Raw genomic sequence first — 16,890 nt, 5'->3', positions numbered from 1 at the left:
GAATAATTGTAACCTTAACCAGGTGGTGACTGCAATTGCAGCTATTTGTACCAGATGAGATTTCATTGCTTGAGCATATTAACATATCCCGTGGTACCTGGTATGTGGCTAATTAATCTAGCCAATGCATTTTTCTCCATACCTGTCAATAAAGATCACCAGAAGCAGTTTACTTTCAGCTGGCAAGGTCAGCAGTACCCCTTCACTGTCCAACTTCAGGGGTATATCAGCTCTCCAACTCCGTCATAATCTAGTTTGTAAGGATCTTGATTCCTTTCGACAGGATATCACACTGGTCCATTACATTAATAACATTATGCTGATTGGACCTAGTGAGAACAAAGTAGCAACTACTCTAGACTTATTGGTAAGACATCTGTGTATCAGAAAGGGGAGATAAATCCAACAAGAGTACAGGGGCCTAAAGACCTGTACTCTGAAAACTTAGAAGATGATGAAAGAAATTGAAGACAACACAAACAGATGGAAAGATATACCCTGTTTTTGGATTGGATGAATCAATATTGTTAAAATGACTGTACTCCAAGGCAATCTACAGATTCAGTGCAGTCCCTATCAAATTACCAATAGCATCTTTTACATAAGTAGAACAAAGAATTTTTTAATTTGTATGGAAACACAAAAGACCCCAAATAGCCAAAGTAATCTTGAGAAAGGAGTACGAAGCTGGAGGAATCAACCTCCCTGACTTTGGACTATACTACAAAGCTGCAGTAATTAAAACAGTATGGTACTGGCACAAAAAAACAATCAATGGAACAGGATAGAAAGCCCAGAAATAAACCCACGCACCTATGGTCAAGTAATCTATGACAAAGGAAGCAAGAATATATAATGGAGAAAAGACAGTCTCTTCAATAAGTGGTACTGGGAAAATTGGACAGCTACATGTAAAAGAATGAAATTGGACCATTCTCTAACACCATACACAAAAATAAATTCAAAATGGATTAAAGACATAAATGTAAGACTATAAAACTCCTAGAGGAAAATATAGGCAGAATACTCTCTGACATAAATTGCAGCAATATCTGTTTGGATCTGTCTCCTAGAGTAATAGAAATAAAACCAAAAATAAACAAATGGGACCTAATTAAATTTAAAAGTTTTTGCACAGCAAAGGAAATCGTAAACAAAACAAAAAGACAATCTACAGAATGGGAGAAAATATTTGCAAATGATGCTACATACAAGGGCTTAATTTCCAAAATATACAAACAGCTCATACAGCTTAATATCTAAAAAACAAACAACCCAATCAAAAAATGGGCAGAAGATCTAAATAGACACTTCCCCAAAGAAGACATATAGATGGCCAACAGGCATCTATGAAAAGATGCTCAGTATCACCAATTATTAGAGAAATGCAAATCAAAACTAAAATGAGATATTACCTCTCACCAGTCAGAATGGCCATCATTAAAAAGTCTACAAATAATAAATGCTAGAGAGGGTGTGGAGAAAAAGGAGCCCTCCTACACTGTTGGTGGGAATATAAATTGGTGCAGCCACTCTGGAGAACAGTATGGAGGTTCCTTAAAAAACCAAAAATAGAGCTACTGTATGATCCACCAAATCCCACTCCTGGGCATATATCCAGAGAAAACTATAATTTGAAAAGATACATGCACCCCAGTATTCATAGCAGCACTATATACAATAGCCAAGGCATGGGAGCAACCTAAATGTCCATAGACAGATGAATGGCTAGAGAAGATGTGGTGTGTGTGTGTGTGTGTGTGTGTGTGTGTGTGTGTGTGTGTGTGTACACACACACACACACACACACAGTGGAATACTACTCAACCATAAAAAAGAATGAAATAATGCCATTTGCAGCAACATGGATGGACCTAGAGATTATCATATTAAGTGAAGTAAGTCAGAGAAAGACAAGTATCATATGATATCACTCACATGTGGAATCTAAACAAAATGATACAAATGAACTTATTTACAAAACAGAAATAGACTCACAGACATAGAAAACAAACTTATGGTTACCAAAGGGATAGCAGGGGTTGGGGGAGACATAAATCAGGAGTTTAGGATTAACATATATATGCTACTGTATATAAAATAGGTAAACAACAAGGACCTCCTGCATAGCACAGGGAAGTATACTCAATATCTTATAATAACCTATAATAGAAAACAATCTGGAAAAGAATATACATATATGTATAACTCAATCACTTTGCTATACAATTAAAACTAACACAATATTGTAAATTAACTATACTTCAATTTTTAAAAAATGTAAAAGGAAAAAGTATAGGGGCCTTCTACCTCAGTGAAATTTCTAGGAGTCCAGTGACATGGGGCATGTTGAGTTATCCCTTCTAAGGTGAAATATAAGTTGTTACACCTGGCCTGTCCTACAGCTGAAAAGAGGCAAAATATATCGTTGGCTTCTTTGGATTTTAGAAACAACCTATTTCTCATTTGGATGTGTTACTCCAGCCCATTTACCAAGTGACCTGAATACTGCTAGTTTTGCATGGGGCTCAGAGCGGGAGGAGGCTCTGCAACAGGTTCAGCATTGCAAGCTGCTCTGCTACTTAGACCATATGATCAAGCAGGTCCAATAGCGTTTGAAGTATCAGTGACAGATAAGAGATGCTATTTGGCCCCTTTGGCAGGCCCTTTGTAGGTGACTTGTAGCACAGGGCATTAGGATTTTGGAGCAAAGCCCAAAGCCCTGCCATCCTCTGTAGATAACTACTGTCCTTTTGAGAAACAGCTCATGGCCTGCTACTGTGCCTTAGTAGAGACACAATGATTAACCACGGGCCACCAAGTTATCATGTGACCTGAGCTGCCCATCATGAGCTGGGTGTTATCTGATCCACCAGCCATAACGTTGGGCATGCACAGCAGCACTCCATCATCAAATGGAAGGGGTATATACATGATTGGGCCTGAGAAGTCCCTGAAGGCACAAGTAAGTTACATGAAGGCATGGCCCAAGTACTCATGGTCCCCACTCCTACTAAACTACTTTCTTTCACCTTGTACCTGTGGCCTTATAGAGAGTTGACAGGGGAAGAGAAGACTTACCTTGTTTACAGATCATTTTGTATGATATTCAGGTGCTACCCAAAAGTGGACAGCTCTAGCACTATAGTCCCTTTATAGCCCCTGAAGAACACTGGTGAAGGAAAATTGTCTGACTGGGCAGAACTTGAAGCATTGTACCTGGTTGTTATTTTGCTTGTGAGGAGAAATGGCCAGTTGTGTGATTATATATCAATTCATGGGCTGTAGCCAATGGTATGGCTGAGACTTGGAAGGAACATTTTTGGAAAATTGGTGACAAGGATGTTTGAGGAAGAGGGATGCGGATAAATCTCTCTGAATAAGCAAAAAAATGGAAATATATTTGTGTCCCATGTGAATACTTACCAAAGAGTGGCCTCAGGAGAGGAGGATTTTAATAATCAACTGGATAGGATGACCTGTTCTGTGGATATCAGTCGGCCTCTTTCCTCAGCCACCCCTGCCATCACCCACGGGGCTCATGAACAAAGTGGCCATGGTAGCATGGATGGAGGTTGTGTATGGGCTCAGCAAAATAAATTTCTACTCACCGTGGCCAACCTGCCCAGTCTGCACTGAGCCTCTGATACAGCACCATTCCCCAAGATGATTAGCCAGCTGCCTGGTGGCAGGTTGATTATGTTGGACCACTTCCATCACGAAAAGGGCAGCAACTTGTTCTTACTGGACTAGATACTTACTGTGGATACAGAGTTGCCTCCCCTGCATATGTGGCTTCTGCAAAAACTACCACCCATGAACTTAACAGAATGCTTTATCCACCATCACAGTATTCCACACAGAATTGCAGAATTGCTTCTGATTAAGGAACTCACTTCCTAACAAATGCAATGCAGCAATGGGCCCGTGTTCATGGAATTCACTTGTCTTATGTTCTCCACCATCCTTCATCTCCACCATCTCTTCATTTTTACTTCATTTTTACTATGAAGCAGCTGGCTTGATAGTAAAAATATAATTATTGCTACTTACTTTTTTTTTTTTTTTTTTTTTTTTTACGGTACGCGGGCCTCTCACTGTTGTGGCCTCTCCCATTGCGGAGCACAGGCTCCGGACGCGCAGGCTCCGGACGCGCAGGCTCAGCGGCCATGGCTCACGGGCCCAGCCGCTCCGCGGCATGTGGGATCTTCCCGGACCAGGGCACGAACCCGCGTCCCCTGCATCGGCAGGCGGACTCTCAACCACTGCGCCACCAGGGAGGCCCGCTACTTACTTTTAAGGAGCCTAATTTGTAATCTAGTATCTTTAGTGCCTAGCACAATCCTTGCAATATAAAGGTCCTGAATAATTATTCGTTAAGTCTAATTAACCCGAAATAGAGTTTACAGAGTTACTAGAATAGATTGATTTGATATATAAAATTTGAGCATGTTAGTGTTATTATGAACATGGTCTCTAGCTTCTAAATATTTATAGTTTACTGGGTTTCTAAATATTTTCCTGTTGCTTTGTAAATTTGGTTTGTTTTATACCACCTTTTGGTTTGTTTAGTAGTTTTTGAGATTTATTATTTTTCTGTCATATACGAAACCATTCCTCCCTCTGCTACCCCCTTTCCATAGTTGATAGCCATTTGCCAGTCAGATACTTTCTTTTTAATGTCTTAATATTTAACATTTCCACTAATCACCTATTTAGTTTCTCACTCGTATCGTAAAACATAACGAGTTAGAGTCATATCTCCTTCTGCTTCAGTAACTCTGGGCAGGAAGCCACTGCGCTGGTCAAAAGTCACTTGAACCACCTCCATCAAAATCACCTAAAGTACTTAGGGAAAATGCAGTTCCCTGGGGCCCTAAATTACACTGCTGATTGTTAGAATGTGAGCGGGATAAGCACCAAGAATTTACATCTTTAACAAGCTCTCCAGGGGATTACTAAAGTTTAAGAATCATTGTACTAAGCAGTGTCCTCAACCTTTTTTCCCCTTAAGTACCTATTCCCAAACACAATGCAAATATAAAAGCAAAAACCTTTGCAATTTCAAATACTTAAGACAATCCATTGATTTCACTTTCCCAAAACTACTTATATGGAAGGAAGCTAGTTTTAAAGTAAAGGTTTTTAAAAGTTGAGGGAAATTTTATTATTTCATTTGTGGATTACTTCTCTAATAAATGATTACCTCAGTTAGTAGCTTTATTTCTGGTAAACTTCATCCTTTCAATATCTTCAGGTTTCTTTTTTTAGGATTTTTGCATTTGTTCTCTTTCCCATAGTGTAACATACGTGTGTGTGTAATCATAATAAATATTTTTTCTTCATTGAATATAAAATTTCAAAACATTTTAAGATGAATTGACCATGTTAGCATCAAAGTTCATCAGTTTCATTTCTACATTTCTGCTAAGCTACTTAGAAGGTTAAACTAAAAATTTATGTTTAAATAGTTAAAATAAAATTTTCTAGTTCATTTAAAAATACTGATATTCATTGTTGTATATTCTAGGCATTTACACTGTTCGCTACACATTTCCTGGAACTATGCCATATAGATGTTCTATATCCTAATGTAGAAAACGTGCATTTTGAAGTTCAACATGTAGAGAACACCTCAAGAAATAAAGAAGCAATCTTGTACACCTACAAACTTTCTAAGGGACTTACAGAAGAAAAAAATTATGGTATTGCATATAGAAATTATATATATACACTGAAACACTACATATTCTTGTAAGACAAACTTTCTTCTCTTTACTTGACTGTTAGTCTAAGCAACTTTCCTTTTCATTCTTTTGAGTGCTTATATGATCTAAGACTGTATTTTCTATGTCAAACTCACATTTTATATATATTAAGCTTATTTTAAAACATATTAACAGTAACTATGTAGAATTATAATACATGAAAGTCCCAGAAGTATAGTTTCTATCCTTAGAAAAATGTAATTAGTTTATATTTGCAAGTTATATAATGAATTGAAAATTATGTATTTCTTAGATACTCTTTCAGTAACAGCATCCCTCTGTTTTCTTCAGATTCAAGGAACTTGATAACTAAATCTTAAGTCTTAAAATGGAATGTATTACCAAATTATGTGTGTTCATAAACTTGGTTAGATATTTTCTATCTAAATCATTTTGTGACATGTAAAGTGGCACAGATTGAGGGAATTTTCAGTTGAATTTTACACATAAAGTTCCAAAACTTATTTTAGCTATGAATGTGACATTTTTGAGGGTAAAAATAGCATCTTTGTTTTGCTATTTGAAATGGGAAAATCAAATGGATAACTTAATTTGTATCAGATGTTTAATCTTTATAAGCCTCAGTTTCATCTATTAAATGGTGATATATGTGGATTTCTGAAGATTAAATGAATTATCAAATACAAACTGCCTAGCATAGTGCCTAGCAATTAGTAACTTCTAAATAAATGTTAGTGTTGCTTCTGTTGCCTCTAAAGCAATAAATAAACTATTAGCACATAGTAGAAAGCCTATAAGGCATTTACACAATAAAAATCTGGGAACATGAGAATACTAGTTGGTATTGAATTTGCATGAAGAGTAGTCACCTACCATTATGTCTTCAGAGAAATTCTTCCCTCGTTGATCCGCTAGATAGATGAATATTCAGCTGTAGGCTTATCTCTGACTACACTTTCTTCTACCCTGAAAAACCTGTTATTTCCTTTGACCTATAAACCAACTGAATTTGTAGTTGGAATTTCAATGTTATTACTACCATTTGATTTTTTTATTACCTCTTTTCCTTTCCCTATCATGTTTTCTGCTATCTCAGAGGTATCTTCAGAGGTAATTGATATTCTAATTTGTCTTACATGTCTTAGCAAGTAATTAAATCTCATAATTGGTAAGTTGTCATCCAGAACTTAGGGAAACTTAATTTTGAGAATTAAGTAGTTCATAAATACCTAAGAAAGGAAATTTAAATCTGTGAAGAAAAGATTAATACTGATTAAAACAAACTTAACAAAACCAGCAATAATAATATTGAAGCCCCATTCTTGATAATTTTAGGATTAAAAGCTGCAGAGGTGTCGTCACTCCCACCATCAATTGTCTTGGATGCCAAAGAAATCACAAGTCAAATAACCAGACAAATTTTGGTAAGAAACTCTTTAGCAATAAAAATTGTTTTTTCAAATTCAAGAAAATACTTTTAGTGTACATTTTTATTATGGCCTCGGATCTAAATATATATAATTAATAATTAAAATATTTAAAACAAAAACCTAATTCCTAAATAAAGAAAATCCTTTTGACTTCTCAAAACTTTTTTGGTTTGATCTATTGTAACTTTTCCCAGCATACCTACTAATAAGATAGGAGATAAAAGTTAAACAGTTCAGTTCCTACTTGTTACTACACTGACTTTATGATAAGAAAAGAAATCTCTATAAAGTAAGCATTAAAAATAAAAATCACTATGCACAACATTTTCATGTCTTTTTAAATAGTTTTCAAAGCTCTTCTATCCATTATCATATATAAGCCTCATAACTCTTCATGAAGCAGTTAGGTCTAATAAAAAATAAATAATAAAGGTATTATTTTTATGTGCATTTTTACAGCTGAGGTTCATAGAGCTTAAGTGATTTGCTAGGAAGCAGTAGATCCAACGCTGAATTCACATCTGTTAACTGAAAATTTGGAAATCCTTTTTCAGGTTTTTACATCAAGTTGCCTTATATTGTTTTAAGAATCCAGTGTGTTCAGTACACTATGCTAGGTGCAGTATGAAATTTTCTTCAGTATTAACAGTTTCCTGTGTCTTTCACTCTTTCTTAACCTGTCTTCAATTTTTTTCGCATTCCTCAGTCTTTTGACCTCCTAGACTGCTTTTATGACTTTACTTGCCTAAATACTCCATTGGAATTCCTTCGCCAGTAATTTTGGCAGTGCTTCACTTCTAAAGAACCTCTCATTACCTAGTTCTTCAGAATTCCTCTTGCCAAATTCCAATTATGGGCAACCTCTCCAGTAGCCTTCTAGGTTTTGGATTTCCTGGTGCTGCTCAAAATATATTCAGGCTAATTTTAGCCACTGCAAATTTGTATATACTAACTTTGGTTGAATATTTTACTGAATAGTTTTTTCTTCTGTCCCATTAATCTATGTGGTTTCTTATAGTAACTCTTTCAAAATGTTTCTACTCTTCCTGAGCCCTCAATAACCTTACTCTCTACAAAAAAATTTACCTCCTATACTTTTTGAGAGACTTAAGGTCATCCTGGTGAGTCCTTGAACCTTTTCCTCCTTCAGAATTCTATTTTGGAATTTCTGTTTTTCACCTATTTCTCTTCCTTCCTATTTCAGAGGAAGAGATTACCTTTCAACCTTTTTTCTTTTTTTGCGATACGTGGGCCTCTCACTGTTGTGGCCTCTCCCGTTGCGGAGCACAGGCTCCGGACGCGCAGGCTCAGCGGCCATGGCTCACGGGCCCAGCCGCTCCGCGGCATGTGGGATCTTACCGGACCGGGGCACGAACCCGCCTCCCCTGCATCAGCAGGCGTACGCTCAACCACTGCGCCACCAGGGAAGCCCCTTTCAACCTTTTTAAGGTTAACTTTTCTACCTTCTTTCCATCTCGATTAAGATCAGTTTCTTCATCAGTTTCTTTTCTTCTTAGTGTTTTTTTCAGTGGCTTTCTTTTTTTCCCTATGAATATGGTTAGGTTTTTCCCAATAAATCTTTTTTTTTATTACCTTCTCAAATTATATTTCTCTTCCTTTTACTGCCAATTTCCCAAGAGTAATCTATACTTGCTTCTTCCATTTCCACTTGCAAACTGGATCTTGTCATCACTCCACAGAAAGTTTCCTCTTAAAAACTAACTATTCATAAAATCGTATGGCCTTTTTTTCACTTCTCATCTTCCCTGTTCCCTCTACGGCGTTTGCCACTACCCTTCTTTCCCTTTTCATAATTCTTCCCTGTCTTGGCTACTGTGGAATTGTCCTCTCCTGGATGTTCTTATTCTCCTACCCCTTTGATTATTACTTCTTTCCTTTCTTCTCTATTATTCCACCTACCAAACAGAAGTATTCCTAAGATTTTACTGTTGTTTCTTTGTTTAAAATTCTATACTCTTGGGCTTCCCTGATGGCGCAGTGGTTGAGAGTCCGCTTGCCGATGCAGGGGACATGGGTTCGTGCCCCGATCCGGGAGGATCGCACATGCCACGGAGCGGCTGGGCCCGTGAGCCATGGCCGCTGAGCCTGTGTGTCCGGAGCCTGTGCTCCGCAACGGGAGAGGCCACAACAGTAAGAGGCCCACGTACCACAAAAACAAACAAAAGAAATTCTATACTCTTGCTGATCTCACCTTTCCTCAGCCTCTACTTTCATTTCTTTTTGACTCTGAATCTATATATTTTTATCCATATTTCTTCTTGAAATCTTAATTTATGTTTTCACTCTTCAGTAGGTTCAAAATTAAATTTATCATCTTTTGAAAAATCTTCTCATCTCTTCACTTTCAGATCTCCCAGTGACCCATCAGAGCTATGAATCCTTCTTAATTACCTCTCATTAGGACTAAGCAGTAGGTTCTCTCTTTTCCAACCCATTCTACATATTTCTACAAGATTGTCTTCTAATGCATATTTCTTATATTGTTTCCTGCTTGGAAATTTTCAGTTGTGTCTTACCAAATAAAAGTTGAACTCCTTAGCCTAATGTTGAAAGTCTTCTATGATTATTTCTCAAAATGTAATCTGAGGATTACCTACATTAGAATCACCTGGGATACTGGGTACCATCCCAGATTTTCAAGGGTCTCCTGTGGCTCAAGGATTTACATTTTTAACCAGTCTTCAGATGATTTTTAAGCAAACTAAAGTTTGTTAACTACTGCTTTATGATCTCCCTTTGTTTACTACCTCAGTGTTATATAACATTACTCAATTTAACTATAATGTACATTTCTGCCACATTGAATTACTTGTCATTTCATCATTTTGACCTGATTGTGTACCATACTTTCTAATGTGTTTGCTCTCTCTGTTTCTTCCATCTGGAATGCCCTCCCTTCTAGGCTCTTCCATCCATCAAGATTCATTTCAAGTACTCCATCCTATTTAAGCTTTTCTTGACACAAGCTGGAAGTGAACTTTCTTTCCTCTGAACATTTTATATCCCTCTTATGGGACTTTTCATGATTAATCAGTTGCTTGTAAACATGTCTGTTTCACTGTAAGACTGAGCTTTTTGACTTCCATTATCATGTCAGGATGACATTTTTGTATGCCCCCATAGTCATGAATGCAAGTTATAGGGTCTGGAATATAGATAATAATAGATATTCAATAACTGTCATTTAAATAATAAACTGATAGTTGATCAATCAGTGTGTCAAATAGATGGATGGATCAATATATGATAATCTTATTCTACCTCACGGAGTCGTATTCATTTTTCCTATAGTGAAAGTAGAGAAATATCTGGAATTCTTGGCTATTGAGGAGTTGAAGGGATTGTATTTCCTTTAGGGAATGGAAGCTAAGTCTTTACATAAATAGTTAAGATTGAAAATGCTGCTTCCTCTTTCTAGCTCAGGCAAAGAAATGAATGTAGAATTTTCTAGCTATACTCCCAACCCTGAAGGGAGGTATTCAAGGACTGAATTCTAAAGGTCTTCCAAAGTATTAGAAGATTCCCATTTTAAACATTATTTCTTGGGTATCCTTAAGTATAGTTTATAAGTATAATTAAGACATAATTTCAACTAGCAATTTATGTTGCTTATTTTAAAAATGTAATTTACCCCTCAGGCAGTATTTTCTTTTAGGCTCTAGCAGTCCTATATATGAACTGTTTTGAGGGACAAGCAGTTTACTGATGACCCATTCTGTCCACTAGTTTATCTGTTGGGGAATTAAAGTAGGAGATACAGACTAGTACTCTGAGTGACATTTAAAATTATGAATACTGCATAGCAATGAGCAGAGTGCTATTTTCCCATACCTTTTTTGATGAGAAAGTGTTTGTAGAACATAACTCTGTGGATTGTCTATTAGTCTTTGGTGTTGTGTTGAGATATTTGACCATTTAGCAGATTTTTTTTTCATTGAGAAGTGGTTTTCAAGGATTAAGGATCTGTCATAAAGTAGTAAATACTCATGAGAAATGTTATTCTCCAAAATAATATTTATTTCTTCTGGTACATGATTAGCTAGTTGGATGGGGCTGACTTATCCAAAGGGATTGGTTAACCATTGAGTTCTTATTTCTATGAAAGGAGATAGAATATTGCCAAAATAAAAGTGATAGTATTCATATTTTAATTTTTATCTATATTTTTTCAATAACAGCAAAGCCAAAGGAGTACCCCTGAGATGGAAAGACAGAGAGCTGTGTACCATCTAGCTACTAGGCTCGTTCAAACTGCTCGAAACTCTCAGTTGGATCCAGACAGTTTACGAACATATTTAAGTAATCTCAAAAAGAAGTATGAAGCAGATTTTCCCAGGGCTAAACAAGTTTCAGGAAACACTGAAGAATAATAACAACTCACATCTTATACTAATGAAATAATATGTCTTAATATGAGGAACCTAGAATTCATTTTTCCCAAGAGCAAAAGAAAGTAATATTTGCTAAATTTTGTATTTTAATTGAAAATTACATTATATTAACCTTAGAATTATCATCTATATGTTCTATATAAGAAAATACTTGTTATGTAACTTAAAAAATGAGAACTATTTAAAGAACTGATTTTTATGTTAGAAAAAAGTGTAACGTGATGCTTTTTTCTCATTTATGAAACTTCATGTTAAGTTTATTTATATTTACAAGTTATGGTTTAAAATGTTATCATAAATAGTTTAGCTAAAAGAAATCTTTGCAGGTCTGAAAACTTAGGCGAGGTTTTCTTTTACACTGTTATTCAGAAGGAATATTTCTTTTACATTCTTATTATGACTCAATGATGTCTTAATTAATACCCCCAAATTCCAACACTGGATGCTTCTGAAGTTTGTTAGAATGATACCGAGAATTTTAAAGTATTCTTTTTGGCATTCAGTATAGTTCTAAAAGGTGAAATTCAGCAAATAGATATTTTGTAATGCAGAGAGTGTTTCTGCGAGGAGTAGTTACCAAATAGCTAGGTGTTCCATTTTCTACTCACCAACTTCTTCTCTTTCCCCTTTTCCAAATTTTCTTTTTTTTTTTTTTTTTTTGTATTACGCGGGCCTCTCACTGTTGTGGCCTCTCCCATTGCGGAGCACAGGCTGCGGACGCGCAGGCTCAGCGGCCATGGCTCACGGGCCCAGCCGCTCCGCGGCATGTGGGACCCTCCCTGGCTGGGGCACGAACCCGCGTCCCCTGCATCGGCAGGCGGACTCTCAACCACTGCGCCACCAGGGAAGCCCCAAATGTTCATTTTTGACCATCTTTTTTAGGTGAGTAAACAAGGCAGCAGAAAGGTAATATTGATATGTTTGCCTTAATTGTTGGTTCACAAGGGAGCATTTTATAAAATTGTGTTTCCACAGGCATGTGGCTCACACCACCTTTTAGAGTTAACCCAAAGGTCATTCTGGTTTTATAAATGGACAAAAGAAAATGGAAGACCATCAGTTGTTCAGTAACTGCAAAGAGCTGTTGTCTTCTCAAACACCTTATTTCTATAGTTCCGTCTCAGTAGAAGACTTACTCACATAATCTCAGCCCAAAGGCCTAAGGTAGGGAAATTACTCTTGGAAACTTAAGTGTCTGGAACTCAGGGTATACATTCAGTAAGCTGCAAGATTCATAGTTATTTGTATTACTGTGAATTACTATTACAAAAAATTGTTCACAGACTGATTAGGGCCCTATTTTTTGTTAATATATACATATTTTATTTTATAAAATGTAATACTAATATTTTTTACTTTATTCAGCATTCCAAGTACACATTAGTTGCCAGATATATTGAAAAAGTTATAATTTGAAAGACACACATAATTTTTTTGAAAAATAATTGTAAATTAGTGTTAATAATTACATTAGATATATACTAAATGTCTTATTAGACTACTTCTATTTCCTGTTCTCATGTTTTAGAAATAGAGCACCACAGTATTTGAATTTGACCATTAATCACATTTAAATTCACAGCCTTTGAAATGAATTATATTTTATGCAGTCATTCCTAAAAGCAGTTAGATAATTTAGGTTTGTGGCAAATTTCTAGAAGGTACTGAGGAGGAAAAGGGAATGGCACATTGTTTGGGAGGGCAGGGAAGAAAAGGGAGGAAGCAATAACAGGGAGAAGGGGAGCTGGCTGCGGAAGAAAAACAGGCAAGCAGAGACAGGTGTGAAGTATTAAATATGCTGAATATCATTTACTCAAATGTATTAACTTCCCTTTACATTTAATGCTAATATTAAATTCCACTAGACTTTTAAGAAATTCTTCATCATCATTCTGCAGCTTTTGATGCAAAAATGGCAGCCAACCAATTAATCCCTTTTATTTTAGATTTGGAATACTGAAATAAAAATGGGTTTATATCTTCTTAAAATTAAATACTTTTTCTTCAGTCATTTTGTGTGTTGCCGAAACATATGGAAAAGCAAATCAAATGCAGATATAATTATAAAGACGTGGTACTATAGGATGGAGGTGAATGCTAGGAAGACAATCCATCCTTTAATTTTCAGGTCTGTTTGCTCTACTCTTCAGTACCTCTTCGCCTTTGCCTTTCTCTAAAATTATAGATCATTATCTTATAATTCAGTCTTTTAAGATAAATGTCCATAATGTTTTAGCAAACTCCTTGAATTTCCATCTCAAAGCCATTCTTTTAGTCTGTTCCACCTTTCTCCTCACATAAAGTAATCTTCAAGTCTAGGGGTAAGGTATATGGGAGTAGAGGAAAAGGGCAGCTTATCCTCATGCCTAGGAAGTAATACATTTGTTTATTTTAAAATTTGCATAACAGTAAAAACTTTTTTGGTCTACAATTTTATGAATTTTGGCACATTTATGGATTCGTGGTACTACCACATTCAAGATGCAGAACAGTTCTGTCACCACCAGATGATTCCCTTAGTACTGTCCCTTTGTAGCCAAATTCTTCCCTGACTCCTAACTTTAACCCAGCAATCACTGAGTATGGTTAAGCATTCCTTCCCTATAGTTTTGTTTTTACCAGTCATATAGCATGTAACCTTTTGAGACTGGCTTCTTTTACTGAGCATAATGTACTTTAGAATTTATGCATTTGGTTGTGCCTTTTAATTGCTGCCTGGTATTCCATTGTTTGTATGTACCACAGTTTATCCATTCACTCACCGAAGGACATTTAGGTTTCTAGTTTTTGGTGATTATGAATAAAGCTGTTATAAACATTTGTGTACAGATTTTTGTGTGAGTGTTAAGTTTTAATTTATCTAGGTTACATAGGAGTGGAATGGCCCTGTCATATTGTAAGTGTATATTTAACTTCATGAGAAGCCTGCAGACTCTTTTCCAGAGGGCTTATACCATTTTGCATTCCTGTTAGCCATGTATGAGAGGTCCAGTTTTCCCACATGTTCTTTAGTACTTGGTATATTGTCAGTTTTTAAATTTTTTTTAGCCATTCTAATAGATATGTGGTGAGTAGTGCATTTAAAATATTTTAAAGCTATTCTGATCATTCTTTAGCAAGCAGTGATTTTTTAAAATCTTTCTTTTTCCTAAATTATTTTTTAGCTGCTTTTTAGTTTAACCTCTCTGGTAGCACATTTTTAAATCTTTCACTTCAAGCAAAAGTTTCAGAGTTTGGTAAAAAACTACCAAAAATATAATTCAATAATATTTATTATGGAACAGACTACGTACTAGGTGCTAGGCGCACAAAAGATGTCTGACCTTGAGGTAGGCTTTTCAGGTGTAGTTAAGAAAAAAACGCATGTAGTAGGGTTGGAACACCATGTGATAAGTATGATAATAGAGGAACATAAGAAGGGTAGTAGCACAAAAAATGTTTACAGTTCTTTGTGGGTCAAGGGAGTTTAAAAGGTAGTAAAATATGTCAAGTGTTCAGGAAGGGAAGAGCATTTTAGATAAGGATCAGCATATGTAAAAGCAAAGAGATGTGAAACAGTAAGCAGCTTGGTTTAGCTGGGGGATAGAGTGCATATGAGAGAGTGGCAAAAAGATGAAGTAAGGGCTTTATATCAGTTTCTCCTTTAGATGACTGAAGAGTTTTAAGGTCTGTTGCTGGAGAGTGGAAGAGGGTGGTGGTGGTGGTAGAGGAATAACATGATAAGATTTCCATTTTAGAAAGATCATCTGGGTGGTAGCATAAATGGTTTTGGGATGTGTGGTTGAAACCAAGGAGCCGAGATAGTTTTAAGAAACTCTTTCAGTAGTGCAGAAGAGAATTGATGATTAAGGGTAGAAACAGTGAGAATGGAACAGGGTTGTGTGTGTGTGTGTGTGTGTGTGTGTGTGTGTGTGTGTGTGTAAAGGAGGAGAATGGAGAGGATGGAGTGGCTGGTGGAGGAAAGAAGACATTGATTTGAAAGATATTAAGGATATTTAGTGCTGATTAACCAGATTTAGCGATTCATGACTTATCCGATTTTTTAGTGAGGGGAAGGTGTTATGGATTGAATTGTGTCCCCTTGAAAGAGATTCGTTAAGTCCTAACCCCCTGTACTTCAGTATGTGACCTTATTTGGAAATAGGATCATTTCAAATGTATTGATAATTAGTTAAGATGAGGTCATGCTGGAGTAGGGTGGGCCCCTGATCCAATATGACTGGTGTCCTTATAAGAAGATTGCCATGTGAAGACACAGAGACTCAGGGAGAATGCCATGTGAAGATAGAGGATTGGAGTGATACATCTACAAGCCAAGGAATGCCAAAGATTGCTGGAAAACCACCAGAAATTAGGAAGGATTCCCCTACAGTTTTCAGAGGGTGTGTGGTTCTGCTAACACCTCAGTTTTAGGCTTCTGGGCTCCAGAACTGTGAGACAATAAATTACTGTTGTTTTAGCCTCCTAATTTTTGTACTTTGTTATGGCAGCCCTAGCAAATTAATACAGAAGGGAAGAGTTAAATATGATTCTAGGTGGTGATACCATCAACCATGTTGAGAAATATGGAAATAATAAGAATTCCAGTAGAAGGAAGTTTCAGAGAATTCCCTGACGGTCCAGTGGTTAGGACTCCGCACTCTCACTGCCAGGTTCCTGGGTTTGATCCCTGGTCCGGGAACTAAAATCCCACAAACCATGTGACATGGCGCCCCCCCCCCCCAAAAAAAAAGAAGAAGAAAGAAGTTCCAGAAATTTAGGTGCTGCTTGTTGCCCACTCTCTAGCATAGGTATGAGCCATGTTCAGTAGAAGTGATGACTAGATAAAATTCATTAAGCTCTGTTAGAGTGGATGGAAATTAGGGAATAAATGTAAAAAGATTTGCTAAAATATTTGCCCAGAAGAATCACTTCATCTGGATCAGCAATCTAGTTTTTCTTTATAAGCTAGATTAAGTTTTTTTTTTTTTAACTTTCTTCATGTTAACACATATTTCCAACTAAAATAATTATCATATGCTATTGGTAAAATATTCAAATATTAATACATTGTGTGTTGTTTGAACTTCCTATATACTTATTTATGAGCATAAAATATGCTCAATCATAATTAAATGTAGTTTAAGTGTAATAGATAAGCATTTCTATAATCCAACCCTGTAATGCAGTTAAGGGAACGAACGTGGAAGGAGAGGAAAAGCAAGTGATCTAGTTATATTGTTACTTGGCTATTTCCATTCTGTTCTTTAGAAAGTTAAATCACACAATTGTTTTGTCTTACTATAGGACCAAAATGAATATCCTTTTCTTATGAATTGT

At 36.3% G+C, this 16,890-nt stretch overlaps 1 protein-coding gene across 4 annotated transcripts in view; it reads left to right on the top strand.

Annotated features, from left to right (window-relative positions):
• MSH4 (mutS homolog 4) overlaps window positions 1-12,341 on the top strand; it is a 97,920-nt gene extending 85,579 nt beyond the window's left edge. For all 4 annotated transcript variants that reach the window (XM_049707126.1, XM_049707128.1, XM_049707115.1 and 1 more), the window contains 3 exons: window positions 5,531-5,705; window positions 7,065-7,153; window positions 11,359-12,341. In XM_049707126.1, the coding sequence (XP_049563083.1) occupies window positions 5,531-5,705; window positions 7,065-7,153; window positions 11,359-11,550 (456 nt within the window). In that variant the 3' untranslated portion in view covers window positions 11,551-12,341. The remainder of the gene's footprint in view (window positions 1-5,530; window positions 5,706-7,064; window positions 7,154-11,358) is intronic.
• Window positions 12,342-16,890: the final 4,549 nt, after the last annotated feature.

Source organism: Orcinus orca, chromosome 1 (genome assembly GCF_937001465.1).
Source record: "Orcinus orca chromosome 1, mOrcOrc1.1, whole genome shotgun sequence".
Classification (NCBI taxonomy): Eukaryota; Metazoa; Chordata; class Mammalia; order Artiodactyla; family Delphinidae; genus Orcinus; species Orcinus orca.
The sequence above is the reverse complement of the archived record's forward strand: the minus strand, read 5'-3'. Positions and strand labels throughout refer to the sequence as shown.